Source organism: Cydia amplana, chromosome 1 (assembly GCF_948474715.1).
Source record: "Cydia amplana chromosome 1, ilCydAmpl1.1, whole genome shotgun sequence".
Taxonomy (NCBI): domain Eukaryota; kingdom Metazoa; phylum Arthropoda; class Insecta; order Lepidoptera; family Tortricidae; genus Cydia; species Cydia amplana.
In genome coordinates, this window is record NC_086069.1 from 15,548,921 (window position 1) to 15,564,910 (window position 15,990).

The 15,990-nt window shown below is 38.6% G+C and overlaps 1 protein-coding gene across 4 annotated transcripts; it reads right to left on the bottom strand.

Annotated features, from left to right (window-relative positions):
* Positions 1-613: 613 nt before the first annotated feature.
* Positions 614-14,071, bottom strand: LOC134648855 (TBC1 domain family member 15). 4 transcript variants are annotated; one of them, XM_063503461.1, is made up of 11 exons: positions 13,893-14,071; positions 10,245-10,437; positions 9,343-9,762; positions 8,791-8,835; positions 7,768-7,936; positions 6,975-7,071; positions 5,960-6,380; positions 5,286-5,469; positions 3,559-3,685; positions 2,737-2,923; positions 614-780 (listed from the first exon to the last, which is right to left on the bottom strand). In XM_063503461.1, the coding sequence occupies exons 1-11, from the start codon at positions 13,932-13,934 to the stop codon at positions 767-769; spliced, it is 1,899 nt and encodes a 632-aa protein (XP_063359531.1). In that variant the 5' UTR covers positions 13,935-14,071; the 3' UTR covers positions 614-766. The 4 variants fall into 4 exon arrangements, with proteins under 4 accessions (XP_063359531.1, XP_063359508.1, XP_063359515.1 ...); XM_063503438.1 differs by having other exon boundaries at positions 2,681-2,923; XM_063503445.1 differs by having other exon boundaries at positions 2,638-2,923.
* Positions 14,072-15,990: the final 1,919 nt, after the last annotated feature.

The following is a 15,990-nucleotide window of genomic DNA, read 5'->3' on the forward strand; positions in this document are numbered from 1 at the left end:
GACGAAATCTGACAAAGTCATAAATTATTAAATTGTACAACGGGACTTAATCGTGTATCTAAGTTTTAAGATTTACCTCCGACGCTTCGAGGACAGTGTTGTCCCCGTGGTGGTCTTCTCCGAGACCACGGGGGGACAACGCCGTCCTCGAAACGTCGGAGGTAAATCTTAAAACTTAGATACGCGATTAAGTCCCGTTGTACAATTTAATAATGTGTAAAAATCGTGAAAGTATAAATCAGTGTTAAAGTCATAAATATTAACAAAGTACGTCCCGCGTCAACTTCGTTAACTACTGTGGCCCTTGACTGCTAAAAGGTTGCCGACCGCTGATTTAGGCGATCCTTCGTCGTTCATTGACCAATTGCACATGACAACTATTATATTTAAAGGCACCGTTTAAACCTATAACCCGTCCGGATAAGACAAAGCTCAAATTCATAGGGTACCTATTACAACGTGTCAATAGCAAATTAGCAATAGGAAAGCCTTTGAACTTGAAATTGCTTCATTAATATAGAAGCCTTAACCTTATTTGGCTTATACCTAAGCTTCACTAGCAAATTTTAATGGTTATTAGGGTATATCTGGATACCTAGGTATTCTGACACAATTATGGACAGCTGTTTTTATTTTAAAGAGTACCACGAGTACTTTATAAAAATAGAAAAATTATCACTTTCACCAGTCTCTGTAGTTTTATGATTTCGTGGTTTAGGCAAGTAAGGCCCAGACGCTGGTGGTTACGACAGATATTTTTAATCCGTTATATTCGAGTTCCTGTAAAAAAAACTGTTTTTAAATAAAGAAATAGATTTAAGTGAGGCTGAAATTAATTGTATATTTACAACAATACTAAAACAACAGGCCACTATCAAGGATATACTTTTGTAAACTCTCTATAAAATATAATCCAAGGTTTTCATTTTGGTAGAATAGACACTGAAAAAATATAGGTAGTGCAGATAAACATGATGGTGCCTGCAATACGGCCACTTGGGCACCAAATTCCTTAAAGGCTGCTATTAGGGTTGCCAATCGTACTATATTATATAGTATTGTACTATTATATTTTGGCTCTCTGTACTATATAATTTTGGAAAAATATATAGTACGCTAAAATACTATATTCCCGATTAAACGTATTTTACACTTATGTTTAGTATTTTATCTAAAAGTACAATATTTTTTGAAATTATGAAATTACTATATTTTTGATGCCTTATTTTGGAAAATACTATATTCCACCAAAAAATAGTTGACAACCCTAGCTGCTATCCTTTTTTAACTAACTTCAAGATTTCAAAAAGGAGGAGGTTCTCAATTTGGTAGTAGGTATGTTTTTAGGTTAGGGTCCCGTAGCTATTACTAAGACTTCACTGTCCGTTTGTCTGTCACCAGGCTGTATGTAGCTCATGAACCGTGATAGTTGAAATTTTCACAGATGATGTAGGTACCTATTTCTGCGGGCTCAGCACGGTTCCATTTTTATCGACTATCACTAAGCCCGTCACTTTCGCACTTACAGACTTGTTAGAACGTGACAGGCATAGTGATAAATGATAAAAATGCGACTGTGCTACTAGGGCTGTTGCTGCTATAACAACAAATAAGTACTAAAAACAATAGGGAATCCTTCGTGCGCGAGTCAATTGCAATTGTTTTTTTTTTATTTAGTCCTAAACTTCTAAAATCATACATTTTGAGATGTTTTCGTATTGCAGGTACCTACCATACGAAAATTAGTTTTAGGGCGAAAATATGTATAACAGAACGCGAAATAAAGTTTTTCTAGCAAAATCAGACCTCATATAATGAGGACACTGGGTCGATATTTCACTTATATCTTGTCATAAAAATATAATGGGCATTAATACGAGGATATCTCTCTGATATCCAAGCCAATGGATACCTACAGTTTTGGTGAAAAGGAACCCGATATGAATGTCGCTTAAAGTAAGTTACACAACATACAGGTACTAATTCAAAATACATACAACATAATATCTTGTTATCACACTGGAAGACATGTGCATTAATAGTTATAACACTAATATAAGAAAACTACTAACGCGTGCGGAAGCATAAACCGTGTTGAAATTATTATGTATTTAGAATAAATTTAGTGTACAGTAAGTATACTTAGATTTAGATATATTCATTACTTAGCGAATATATTCTGCTAAATCAATGCAAATAATTAGAGTTTGGAAACGTAGCATATTTAGGTAATCTGTGGTAGTTTTTACTACAGGAACGTAACGCCTAAACTAAACATAAAACCAACACAAAAAAGCATATTACTCGTACGTCTGCAAACACGATGCATCTACTGTAAAAATATTCATTTGTTACATTGTTACAAAAAAACAATGACATGCCACAATTATGTAACTCCCAACCACTGTTTTTAAATGGTTTGGTTTTGGAAAGTTTATCTTAATTATTTGCACAACAGAATGTCTAATCTACAATTCTACATATAGCTGGTCAACCTAGTCTTGTCAGTAAAAAAAGGCGCGAAATTCAAATTTTCTATGGGACGATATCCCTTCGCGCCTACATTTTTCAAATTTGCCGCCTTTTTCTACTGTCAAGATCTGGTTGACCAAGTATATGAATACATATAATATTCACCGCGTGCTCAAAAATTCATGTCTAATCCTATTTGATACATAACTTCATCCATCCCTGGGGTAAAGAGAGGGTCCCCGGCATTCTCACATTTCTCCATACCGTTAGCTCCGCTCGTCGTAGGCTCGTCGTCAGAATTCGTTGACACGGATACGTTCAGAGGGGTCATTCCGAGTATGATCCTGACTTGGTCTGTTAGGTGGTGCGCTGATATTATTTGGTGGTACATGCCCTCGCCTGTGCTTAGTATTTTGTCGACGTCCAGGCACATCGATAGGTCGTTTACGTGCTGAAAATTACAGCCTATTATTATAACATCAAAACGATATTGTTTATGGGTTAGTCCACCTAGTTATGTGCAGTGGAACAGCTGCTAAATGTCTAACAAATTTATGTGTAAATAGTATTTGATAATTTTATATACAATACGTTTAGATACTTTAAATTTGTGACGGACAAGTTGATTATCTATCTCAATGTAATAGTCAGAAAGTCAATTTTACAACATCATACGGCTAGGCAACGTGTTTAAAGTATCGACTTTATTTCGATTGTGTTAAGGTAGAAAATAAAATTTATTTCAACCAATAGTCAATCTAACTAACTTTTAGTACTTTGTACTTTGATATGAAACGAATAAAGGATATTATCGAGTTATTGTGTAAGTAAAAGTATACCCATATACTGCTATCCGTACAAAAATAGCGTTTATGTTATTTGGTGTAAACGTTATTAAACTAATTTTTCGGTTCGACTCACGTAGGCAGTTTTAGTCAGTCGCGCAACATGTTTCGGAGAGCCTAGGAATCCAACACATTCATGACATCCTTGTTTATACCTATATATTACCGTCTTCTACACCGTTAGTAAACTAAAAGTAAACTTTGTATACAAATAATTAAAATGTGCTTTCTCCAAACTTACCTTCAATATTTCAGTGAAACCATAGTTGTTGTTGATTATCGTGTCCTTTTCGGCGTCGAGTATAGCTACACAAATGAGCAGATGGAAGTTGGCACACGGCAACCCCGTCCACAGGACTTCCCATAGCCTGTTGTGTAATATAAGTTAAATTATACAGAGTTCAAGCTGTTAGAAACCCGAGGAATTTTAATGGTATATTTCTGCTAGTGTTTAGAGACAAAAATTTTAAACAAAATTCATAGGATTCAGAGGTTTAATATGTAATTTTAGAGAAGATGATTTTTTGTGAAAGCAAATTTATCATCAACACGATTCTTTCCAATGTTTCACGTACAGGAAGTATGCGTGCTGATCCTAAAATATAGAGAATATGAAACTAAATGTAAGCTGGCGACGCCCTTGGTATATACATTACTAGCGACCCGCCCCGGCTTCGCACGGGTTAACAAATTATACATAAACCTTCCTCTTGCATCACTCTATCTATTAAAAAAACCGCATCAAAATCCGTTACGTAGTTTTAAAGATCTAAGCATACAGACAGACAGACAGCGGGAAACGACTTTGTTTTAAATATACTATGTAGTGATATGGTAATAAGTAACCTCATAATGTCCGAGAAGGAGAACTCTCGCTTGAACCAGACCAGACCCCTTGAAGTACATGTTCTCCGAGTCCTGCGTCAGATCAGCAGGGATGTTGCGGATGCAGATTTATTGACATCCGCGGATGCGGATATTTAAAGGCTCACATCCGCGGATGCGGATGTCAAGATTAGGTACTTAGAAAATGTCAAATATTACATTTTTAGTATGTTTTTTATTAAAAAAAACGAAACGTTTAGTATTTGAGCAAGAATATAGATGCGTCATATTTAATAAACAGTAATTCGCCGACTTTTCTGGATCTAGACGATTTCGTTATAGGTAATGACGAAATTACCTAGCATTTACGCCGCCGCCAAGACGTTCCTGTACCGACTTGTTCGACATCCGCATCCGCATAAGCTCCGCATCGATTTTATGCGGATGCGGATGTTGAAAATAATGCGGAAGTTCCGCGGTTGCGGATGTTCGCAACATCCCTGGTCAGATGCTGCGCCAGCTCCGGGCTGCAGAACATCGGCAGCTGCTTCTTGCCCGCCTGGTCCATCGTCATGGTCAAAGTTACCTCATAATGTCCCTGAAGGAGAATTCTCGCTTGAACCAGACCAGGAGCCAGCGGAAGCAGAAGTACATGTTGCCAGAGTCCTTCTGCGCCAGGTGCTGCGCCAGCTCCGGGCTGCAGAACGTCAGCAGCTGCTGCAGCTGCCGGAGCTGCTGCTTCTTGCCTGCCTGGTCCATAGCCATGGTCGAAGTTACCTCATAATGTCCCTGAAGGAGAATTCTCGCTTGAACCAGACCAGGAGCCAGCGGAAGCAGAAGTACATGTTGCCAGAGTCCTTCTGCGCCAGGTGCTGCGCCAGCTCCAGGCTGCAGAACATCGGCAGCTGCCGGAGCTGCTGCTTCTTGCCCGCCTGGTCCATCGTCATGGTCGAAGTTACCTCATAAAGTCCCTGAAGGAAAATTCTCGCTTGAACCAGACCAGGAGCCAGCGGAAGCAGAAGTACATGTTGCCAGAGTCCTTCTGCGCCAGGTGCTGCGCCAGCTCCGGGCTGCAGAACGTCAGCAGCTGCTGCAGCTGCCGGAGCTGCTGCTTCATGCCCGCCTGGTCCATGTCGAAGTTACCTCATAATGTCCCTGAAGGAGAATTCTCGCTTGAACCAGACCAGGAGCCAGCGGAAGCAGAAGTACATGTTGCCGGAGTCCTTCTGCGCCAGGTGCTGCGCCAGCTCCGGGCTGCAGAACGTCAGCAGCTGCTGCAGCTGCCGGAGCTGCTGCTTCTTGCCCGCCTGGGCCATGTCGAAGTTACCTCATAATGTCCCTGAAGGAGAATTCTCGCTTGAACCAGACCAGGAGCCAGCGGAAGCAGAAGTACATGTTGCCCGAGTCCTTCTGCGCCAGGTGCTGTGCCAGCTCCGGGCTGCAGAACGTCAGCAGCTGCTGCAGCTGCAGGAGCTGCTGCTTCATGCCCGCCTGGTCCATGTCGAAGTTGTACGCCTGGAACGTAAATTAATGGCGCTAACGAAAATTGGTCATTCGATCGTTACTGTCTTGTTTTCGGCTTGCACACGAACTTGCTCAACATGCCCCGCTCTACCCTACTAATAACTAAAACAAAACAAATAAGATTTTAGTAGTAAATATTAATTAGAGCCGCAACTAGATATGAACTACCTACTGTATGATTGTCATTATTTTGTATTTGGGATTACATCAATCAACAAAGAAAATCTGGAAACCACTTGCCGGAGTTATGGAGTCTTCTGTGCTTGGAATCAAGGTAATAATATTGTTCTAACTTACAATTCTTTCCATGAAGCCAACGAAGCACCAAAAACTGTCCACCTCATTCCCCAAAAGAAGCAGCAACGGTGCCAAAATATCGCTCATGCCTTGCACGTAGCCGAGGTCAAAGTTGTACATGACATATGTCATCAGAATATCCTGCAGCACCGCCAGATTGGGGTTATTGTCACCCGCGAAAAACGGATGGGTCCGGTCTGTCCTTGCAACATCTTTCTCCACTAGACTCTTTCTGTCTCTGTACTCCGAGAACCTGGACTCTTGGCCTTCGGTCATGGAGCGCCATTGGAGTTTCATGGAGAAATATTCCTCTGTGCGTTTGCGTTGTAAGGATCGTATTTCTGCGTGCGTCATGTGCCAGGGGGTGTAGTCTAGTAAATACTTCCAGACCGACTGACGTATCGAGTGGGCCACACCCTGGGAACAAAAATATACTGCTATTTAACATTTAGGACGACTGCAGCGCATTGATTATTTCTGGTCGGCATTTGCCACCTAAATGAATTATATCTGATGCTAGATATAAAACTAAACTAGAGAAGATGATAAGTTAGGAACTTAGGCCTCGTTCACGTGAGCAGAAGACCTAGGATTATTTACGTGAGTATTATAAAATTGAGGGAGTGTGTATTAATAAATAAATAAATATTGGGGGACATCTTACACAGATCAACCTAGCCCCAAACTAAGCAAAGCTTGTACTATGGGTGCTAGGCGACGATATACATACGTATATAGATAAATACATACTTATATACATAGAAAACATCCATGACTACGGAACAAATATTAGTGTTTATCACACAAACAAATGCCCTTACCGCGATTCGAACCCAGGACCATCGGCTTAGCAGGCAGGGTCACTACCCACTAGGCCAGACCGGTCGTCAAACATAAACGTATAAAGTATTAGACATGCATGCATATATTTGTATACAGACGTCTTTCCATATTCAAATATTTGAAGTTAATAAAATGAAACAGTAAATTTAAACACGTTTGGTTCCTTACCCCTCTAAAGATGAGCTGTTTGACTCCGTCGACCTCTGTGACCCTGCCTTCCGTGTCCTGCAGACCTTCCCATTTCTCAGTGGATAGCGGAGTTCCTCTGCAAACCCATACAGGTACTTGGTCACAAAAAGAAAAACTGTTCTTCTTTAGAATAACATAATCTTCTGTTCGCAAATTCATCGCGTTAGAAATGTGTCAACTAGTGTCGATTAACTCGAGTATGTATATTAAATATTAAGTAGCTCTTTCAGTACAGTTTTAAGAGGTTTCTTAATCTCTTACCCCATTATTCATAAACGTTTACTATACTTCGTTTTTTTTAGCATTAGAAATAAGGTAAACAATCGTGATGTGTCTTTGATTTGAAAAACACATTTTAAAAATAAGTTACGGTAAATATGTAACAATTTATGAATCTAATACGATCTTTTATAGTCTTCTGCTTTCATAAGTAATAGTTATTATTGATTTTTAAAAAGTGTTTTTCAATTAAAAGACATGTCAAAATCGCTTACCTTCTTTCAAGTTCTTTCTAATGCAAAAAAAACGAACTATAAAGTTGACAAGCCGATAATAATCGGTTGTCCCTTTCCGACGTATTGGTATGATGGAAAGGGACAAACGATTATTATCGGCTTGTCAACTGTAGTAAACGTTTATGAATAAGGGGGTTAGTCATTGTTTTAAAGATAATAATATAGAGAATTTCGGGAATAGGCTATTTGTAAAAAGGCTGTAAGCGTCGTAACCGAGGCATAGAATCACGAAATGATACTCGTAAATAAATAACTACCTAGGTATGATAGGTCTCGGCGGCAGCGTTGGTTTGACGCTGATGACTTCGTACTCATCGGACTTAGTGACCGTGGTGGTATCTTCCAGCGCACTCATGCTCTTTGTGAGCAAGTCTGCCACCTCTTCGGACACATCGCGTTTGCCGTTAGCCTCGTTGCCATAATAAACTAAAAACACAAATTTTCTTCAAATAATATGTTGATAAGATATTTCCTTACATTTGCACTATTACATTCATTATGATTACCTACATTAGAAAAATAAAAAACCAAAACCAAATTATTCCATTTTTTTTAAAAGGAACCAACCACCTTCAAATAATAATAAGTTTTTGGCAAAAATTTCATTTTTGGTACAAGCTTTTATCGCTGACTGTACTTTTCTTACGACAGACAACTAATACTCATCGAGACAATTCTAAAAACCCCTAACACAATTAGGTTGCGTTGTTTCATCACAGAGTTCCTATGGCCACCTCCTGTCTCCATCATCAGATCAGTTCGACACTACCATATTATTGTATTGTCATCAGAACTACATACAGCTGCCAATTTTCATGACGCTACGATCCTTGGAAGATGGTTAAATTAGCTACCTTAGATTCCATTACATAGTTACATACAGGAAGCTTGTTAATAAACCAGATCACTTTTGACGGGGCGTTATCGACACAACGCAAAACATCGTACAAAAAAAGGAAAATTAATCATTGCTATTGCTACTCATACGTTGCGACGGCTTACAAACATAGTAGGAAATTGTTTTTATGCTTCATAATAATCATAATCATTAATCATAAACGTATCCTGAATGTTTTACTATCAGTCTAATTCAAAAATAACTAAACCTTTTCTTGCCGTGTTTGGAAAAATATTTGTTGTCTCATTTCTTATACGTACCTTCTACGCCGTAAAAAGAAACTGCAAGGCTGTTCTTCTATAAAGGCAGGCCTTACCGTATAATGTTTGATTTTAACTACCTATGTACTTATTTTATCAGCTAAGCAAGCAACAATACATACATTTCTCGAGGTCAACTGTAGAGCAACCTTGTTGTGGATTCGATCCTGATCAGCACCAGAAAATTCATAATTTAGGGCTCATTTAGCCGATGCGCGAACTCGCATGCGAGTTTCATTACATTGCGGGTTTTGATCGGTCGGTTGAATTGGACGTAACCAACAGTCCGCAATGTAACTAAAATCGCATGCGTGCTCGCGCGTCGTCTAAATCAGCCCTTAAGGTACAGAACAATACATCAGGAAACCTACACAGATAAATGTATAAAGCAATAGAAGGATGCGTGCAGACTTCCTCGCATGCGTGTTATGTTTTCTTTTGTGCAATTAAGATCAAATGCACAAAAATAATTCATAATTAGATATTGTGACCGACCTGGGACACTTTTGCCATACGTAGGTACCTACATTATGTAAAAAAAATTGTCATAATGCCAATCACAAGAATTTTTTGATTGTAACCGAACGAGTGGTAGGCGTTCTTTAATTTTACTTGACTTTTTAGGCACACAACACTAGAAGGAATCTCACGTTTTGGGTAAAGCATAGACATACCAATATCCGTAAGCTTAGAAAACGCAGTCATAGTGGTCTCATAAGGCCTCTGCTTGAAATTCGACACCAGATTCCACACAACATCTGTAGTGTTCTCCGTGAAGATGTCTAGTTCTGCAAAACTCTTATTCAGCACTTGCGTCTCCACATTTGGCTCGATTACTACATATGTGTTTCTGTCATGTCTTGTCTTTGCTGTTTTAATGTGGTTCTTCAAATTCGCGACGAATATTTCTGCGTTCCCATGTTGGAAGTAAAAAGTGGTCTGCCAAATGCCAGGTTTGGTGGAGAACTGCATCTGCTGGCTGTTGCGAGTGACTCTGAAGGTTTTCAGGTCGTCGAGGGCTATTTTTATGATCCGGGAGCGAGCGTTTGCGTAGTCGGAAGTGATGTTACCGCTGAGAGTGCGCTGTCTTCGACCTGAAAAGTAAACGAAGGTTGTAAAGGGATTTGGGCATCGTGTTCTACGTCGCTTCAGCACTGATGTATGGCCATAAAACAATTTGTACTGTCACTTGGAATACAAAAATTAAAAGAGAAAAACTACAGGCATAGGCGGTCCAACTAGTAAAGTAAATGTAGTCTAAACGGTCTTTTTCAATAAGTTTGTGTATAATATATATATTACCTGCCACCCTGCAAGCCGATAAAATTCTCCTCAGCCTCCTAGAATGCGAAGACTAGCTAGCTACAACAAGCTCGAATCCTCGACGCACCCATGTCATTACAGGATGCTTACGGATAAACCAGGAAAATCCTGCACTTTTGAACGGAGTTAAGCTAGATTTCTAACTTACACGCCGCACATGGCTAAGTGACGAAACCGGAGCCATATTAACTAACTAAAAATAATTGCTGCCATTGGGGTCGAGGTTTATGACCATGGTTTCAGTATAGCCCACCTATAGTGTTGACCACGGCCCACTCCTGATCCTGCGTGTCGGAGTCGATGGTGATGAGGTCGTTGGGCCGCCACTCGATGCACTTGCTGCCGTTGGGGTTGACCACCACGCACAGCATGCCAATCGAGTTGAGGTCTGTGATCGGACGGCCCATGCACGCCTTGAGGAGCACGCCATCTTGCGTAAACAGATCCTGGAATACGGACAATTCTTACATATTAAGCTAACCAGGATTGATAATATACAATGCAAAATGCATATTCCGAAACCTAAAGATTGTCTGGAAGAGATCGCTTTTTAGCGATAAGACCGCCTGTTGTTTACCTCTGTCCTCTACCTACTTGAGTTGCTATATCAATTGTCTGTATTATTCTCTTTTATTGAAGTGAGCAATAAAGAGTATTTTTTATTGTAAGTATAGCATTCCTATTTAAAATTATCATTGAGGTTGTCAACAATGATTAATGAAATAAAAAATAATTTGCTTCTAATACAAGCTTTTATCATTAACTATTATTTTCTTTACATAGTGTTATACTACTGAACATGTCAGTTCTAAGTAACGGTCGCAGGGCCGGATTTCCGCCTAGGCCCAACAAGGCCTGGGCCTACGGGCCCAGGCAACCTAGAAATGGTTTTTAGATATAGACATAGATATACAACAGAGAATGGGCCTCCCATAAATTTTAAGTGCCATACTAAATGTTAGGCAGGGCCCTATGTCTCTTAATCTTAAATATCTGGGAGACCGAGCTTAGCTCGGAAAACATATAAAATCTCAAAAATTAGCGTTTTTCCAGAGATAAGACCAAGCTAGATTGATTTTTCGCCCCCGAAAACCCCCATATACCAAATTTCATCGAAATCGTTAGAGCCGTTTCCGAGATCCCCGAAATATATATATATATATATATATATATATATATATATAAATAAATATGCAAGAATTGCTCGTTTAAAGGTATTAGATAGTAAATTACAGCTCTAATATATTAATTAAAGGAGGGATGAAAACAAATAAAAGGTTGTAAACAAGAAATAATTACAAGTATGACATGCTATGCCAACAATAAAATTGTTGAATACCTACAATAGGTATTTTACTGATAATGGTTAAACTGATAACCTTAACAGGTTTACGAAATAATGTTACGTTATTAAACGGTCATTGCTCTTTAGTAGTGTCTGAACTTATAAATCTTATAATACTTATAAAGATAAGGGAATAAGCTTGCCATGATAAGGGACAAATTCAATAAGGTGTATGAAATCGGTCATCTGTCAAGGATCATAATTTTTTTAGGTAGCAAACAAGCAGACAGGCCACCTGATGGGAAACAGTCTCTGTCGCCCAAGGACATTTATTTATTTATTTAAGCTTCAATTTGCTCTACAGTCAGGATTGTTATTTTATTTTTTTAACTTTTGTTTGGGGTTGACTGCAGATCCCATCTGCTGGGTGAAAGCTTTCACTCGCCCAAGGATATATCGCATAAATCTCCTTTTTAACCTCGTAAGTCCCCGCGTACTTGTACAAGTACAAATTAAGGATAGCACTTCAGACCTGACATTTTAACTAGATAGATGGCGTAACTGCCTAATGTACTTACTCAAGTACAAATTTTTCATTCCCCATTTACCGGGTAGTTTTTTTACAACGGCAACACTGACACGGTCATTCTCATTCTATTTTCTATGGTCAATTTCGCCATGTTAGACAGGTAAAGTCAACTGTCAGTGTCAGTGTCACTATTTCGCATGATGGCCACACAGTCAGGTCGCTGGCCAGCACGAGGTAAGATAATCGGTTTATATTCAAGTAATCACTTGTTTTTTCTGTTGTCATACGAATGTATTAGTATATTTAAATTATAAATATTGTAAAATAAACAATATTTCAAAGAAACCTGTATATTTAAGGAGGATCGTGATTGCTCAAAATAATTTGTACTTACGGTAGTACGTTCGGTCTAACTTACAAGTATTTTTTTTTCTTATTCTAGCGTTTGATGAAAAGCAAATATCACAACTTCTCAATAACTATGTCTTCAAGGACTCGGATAATGAAGATATGTTTATATCTGAACCCGACCAAGAATCAAATAGGGACTTTTCTAATATGAAGATGGAGAAATAGAAGTTGTAGTACGCGGACGTGTATCTAGTCATCGATTTCAAAGTGCTCGTGGTCAATGAGGTGGGCGTAGCCGTGGTAGTAGCACAAGTGCACAAGGGCGCGACGTGGGCAAAGTGCAAGGGGTAGGTCTGGAGATCTAGTCCAGATTTTGAACACCCAAATCCAACCTTCGTAGATGTAGTATGGTATTAAAATAATGAAAAGAGCTTTTTTAATTCACCATTTTTATAAGAAGAAGATTAGTTATGTTGTAATAAAGTAAAGATTTTACTTTAGTGATGTTTAGACAAAATATATGATTTAATTTTAATATTAAATAAATCCTTTAACTTTTTTTATTATACTGTGTAAAAACCCAATGTACTCACACAAGTACAAAATATTTTCAATAATTTCCTTCTTAAAGAGGTGCTATACATAATAAACATACCATAAAAAATACTGAAAATAAGACCCCACTTCAAAAATCTCTAAAATCGACATTTTTTTGTTTCGGTCTGAAGCACTATTCTTGGTTTGTACTTGGTATAGTACAGCCGGCAGATATGACTACTGCTGTTGGAAAAACACAGGACTTACGAGGTTAAGGTCAAATGGCTACTCAAACTGTCAAATGGCTGGTCAAACTAGCTGTAACTGGTTACAGCTGCTGTACCAGTTACCAGTAATTACATCAGCATATTCCAGATAAGATATTTTGGCAGCAATGCCAACTTTGAGCAAACAATTCTCTTCAGCTACACTTGTCATGTAGTTCTAAACAAGGACCATAGAACACAAGAATAGAATAGAAGAGGAATATTTTTATTCGCAAACACAAACAAGACAAATTCATTCTCACCCGCAAGTCTTTACTTTACTTTACTTTTCAAGGCTCCGACAAATGTTTCGCTTTCCAAAAGGGTTCTGTTACCAAAAAGTGTGTATAATAGGGAGGAAGATAATTTATTAGCGCATTAAGAGTGGATTTAAAAAATAAAGCTTATGGGATTGGGGACAATACACGTGTCGCTTAATTCATTTGACCCTGTTAGCAAATATCTACCCTATTACCTTTTATTAATACCAAAATCAATAAGTGACTCGCATAACTCACATTGCTTTAAACTTTTACGGATTTCACAGATTGTTTTTACTGAATTATCTGTTCTAAATATTATAATTGCGAATACTATATTGACACAGGGCCTCTAATTGTAAAATTTACATTACAATTAAAAAAAGATCTTCTTATAAAGAATAAGTAAAGTTAAAATGGCAATACATAGTAAGGATTACAGAACTGACGTGCATAATTGATAAATTACGATTATTTTTCCTACAAAATACTACAAATAGTATCAAACTGTGCCGATAAGTTAGGAGGTATAATAAAAAAATCAAAATGTAATAGGCAATAAGAAGAATCATAAGTAAAATAAGAACTACGTTTGATTAGGCCTAGTTAAGCCAAGGTCGTATTAATGTACACCAAAACAAAGAATAGGCAAGGCCTTAGATATTACGCTCACCTTACACTGCTCCGGAATGTCTTCTACAGAGCTTGAAGACATTTTCCTCTTAATCGAGATCAAGGCAGGTGGTAAAGCTATACACTTTCATGAATGTTGCGCGGAAATATAAATTAATCAGAGTAATTGCACCATAATCATATGGGAAATTTTGTCAACAAAAAGGTAAACATGACAGTTTACTTACTTCGTCGTTTATTTTTTTTTTTAATTTATTTGAAGGTACATGGAAGGTACAGATTAAACACCAATAAAACCATAATAAAACAGACAAACACCCACTCCACTCGCTTACATTTTTTATGGTAAGTAGAGTTCATTGAGATGTAAGCAAGTTAGCCGACATACAAATATATGCTACTCCCACAGCCCACAGCACATGCTAGGCTCTTGCTAGGCTACAAAAAATATAAAATATAGATGGTCAAACCAAATTGTCAGTAAATAGGAACAAAAAAACACTATACTCATCCTTTTCTTTTGGGTGCTAGTACTGAGGGCCTACCGCGAACCACGTTCGACGTGTTACCTCCCTGTCACACTTACGTACGAATTTACAAGTGCGACAGAGAGGCAACACGTCGAATGTGGTTCGCGGTAGGCGCTCTGGTATAAGATAAAGATAGTATGACTCTCTCTGTGTATGTTTGAAATAAGACAGTCCTTTGACACACTATATAAAGCCCCCTCCAGACTATGTGCGTGAATCGCGGGCGAAACCGCGAACGCGAGTGTGGTGGGGGTTTTATATACGATTAAAAGTCATAACACACTATTGCACCGCATCGCGACCTTGGTGCGTCGCACTCATAATGAGAGCGAGTTACAGATCTGATATCCTGCGGTGCGATAGTGTGTTACCACTTTTAATACATATATAGATGGTCAACCAAATCTTGTCATTAAAAAAGGCGCGAAATTAAAATTTTCTATGGGACGGTATCTTCGCACCTACATTTTTCAAATTTGCCGCCTTTTTCTACTGACAAGATTTGGTTGACCATCTAAATATCTATTAGGCGGATTAGACTCTCGCGCGAGCCACGAGACGAGCCGCGAGCCGCGCCACGAGACGCGAGTGTAAGCGGTGGGCTCGCGGCTCGTCTCGTGGCTCGCAAGCTCGTCGAGCTAATATAATTTTTTAAACACTAACAGCACGGCATAAGGTTTATAACCGAATGACAAGCCGAACGCGAGTGTAAGCGGTGGGCTCGCGTCTCGTGGCGCGGCTCGCGGCTCGTCTCGTGGCTCGCGCGAGAGTCTAAATCGCTTTTATATTGAGTTCTATGACGTAGGAAAAATAATACACTATAGTTAGTCAAAGGACTGTCTCATTTCAAACATAACAGAGATAATCATACTATCTTTGTCTTACACTAGTACTAGCACCCAAAAAAAAAGGATGAATATATACTTGGTCACCAGATCTTGACAGAAGAAAAAGGCGGTAAATTTGAAAAATGTAGGCGCTAAGGGATATCGTCCCATAGAAAATTTGAATTTCGCGCCTTCTTTTATTGACAAGATTTGGTTGACCAGCTAAAGTTTTCCTGGTTCTCACTGACTGACAAATTGATTTAACCAACTATATGTTAGAATGCGTATTATATCTTGCGGTATCTTGGAGGTAGTTAAAGTATTTTGTATTACGCAACATTATTTAATATTAATTTAAACTAATGTGTCGGCTTGGCTGATTTAATTTGACTTACTTAATAGATAATGTCCTATATTATATGGCACTATAGGTACTAACATTATATTTTAAGGACTTATATACCTACATATTTTATGGTAAACATGGTACCTACACATAAACAATAAATACAACACATGCCAAAAAAAATGTTTGCAAGCTTTTTTCATGGGAATGCTCTTTTTAACGGTCTCCGAAAACTGTTCGATTCAGGGATCTTTGCGATATACCTAGTCCAATATGAATGAGACGCCCTGGCAATGGATTTACGTACAATATTGCTGGCAAAGGGCCAATATCGCATATCTCGGTGATAAATAAAATAAACAACTAGCAACCTACTAATAAATACCTACTTGGCCGGTAATCTCCCATTTCCTGGATAAGTACCGACAATTGATA

Coding starts and splice junctions, on each gene's coding strand:
- LOC134648855 (XM_063503438.1), bottom strand. CDS start 13,934: ATGTCTTCAAGCTCTGTAGAAGACATTCCGGAGCAGTGTAAG. Junction 8,836..9,342: donor TTCTAAGCTTACGGATATTG/GTATGTCTATGC, acceptor GGTGCTGATCAG/GATCGAATCCACAACAAGGT. Junction 7,937..8,790: donor TACAGTTGACCTCGAGAAAT/GTATGTATTGTT, acceptor TTGTGTTTTTAG/TTTATTATGGCAACGAGGCT.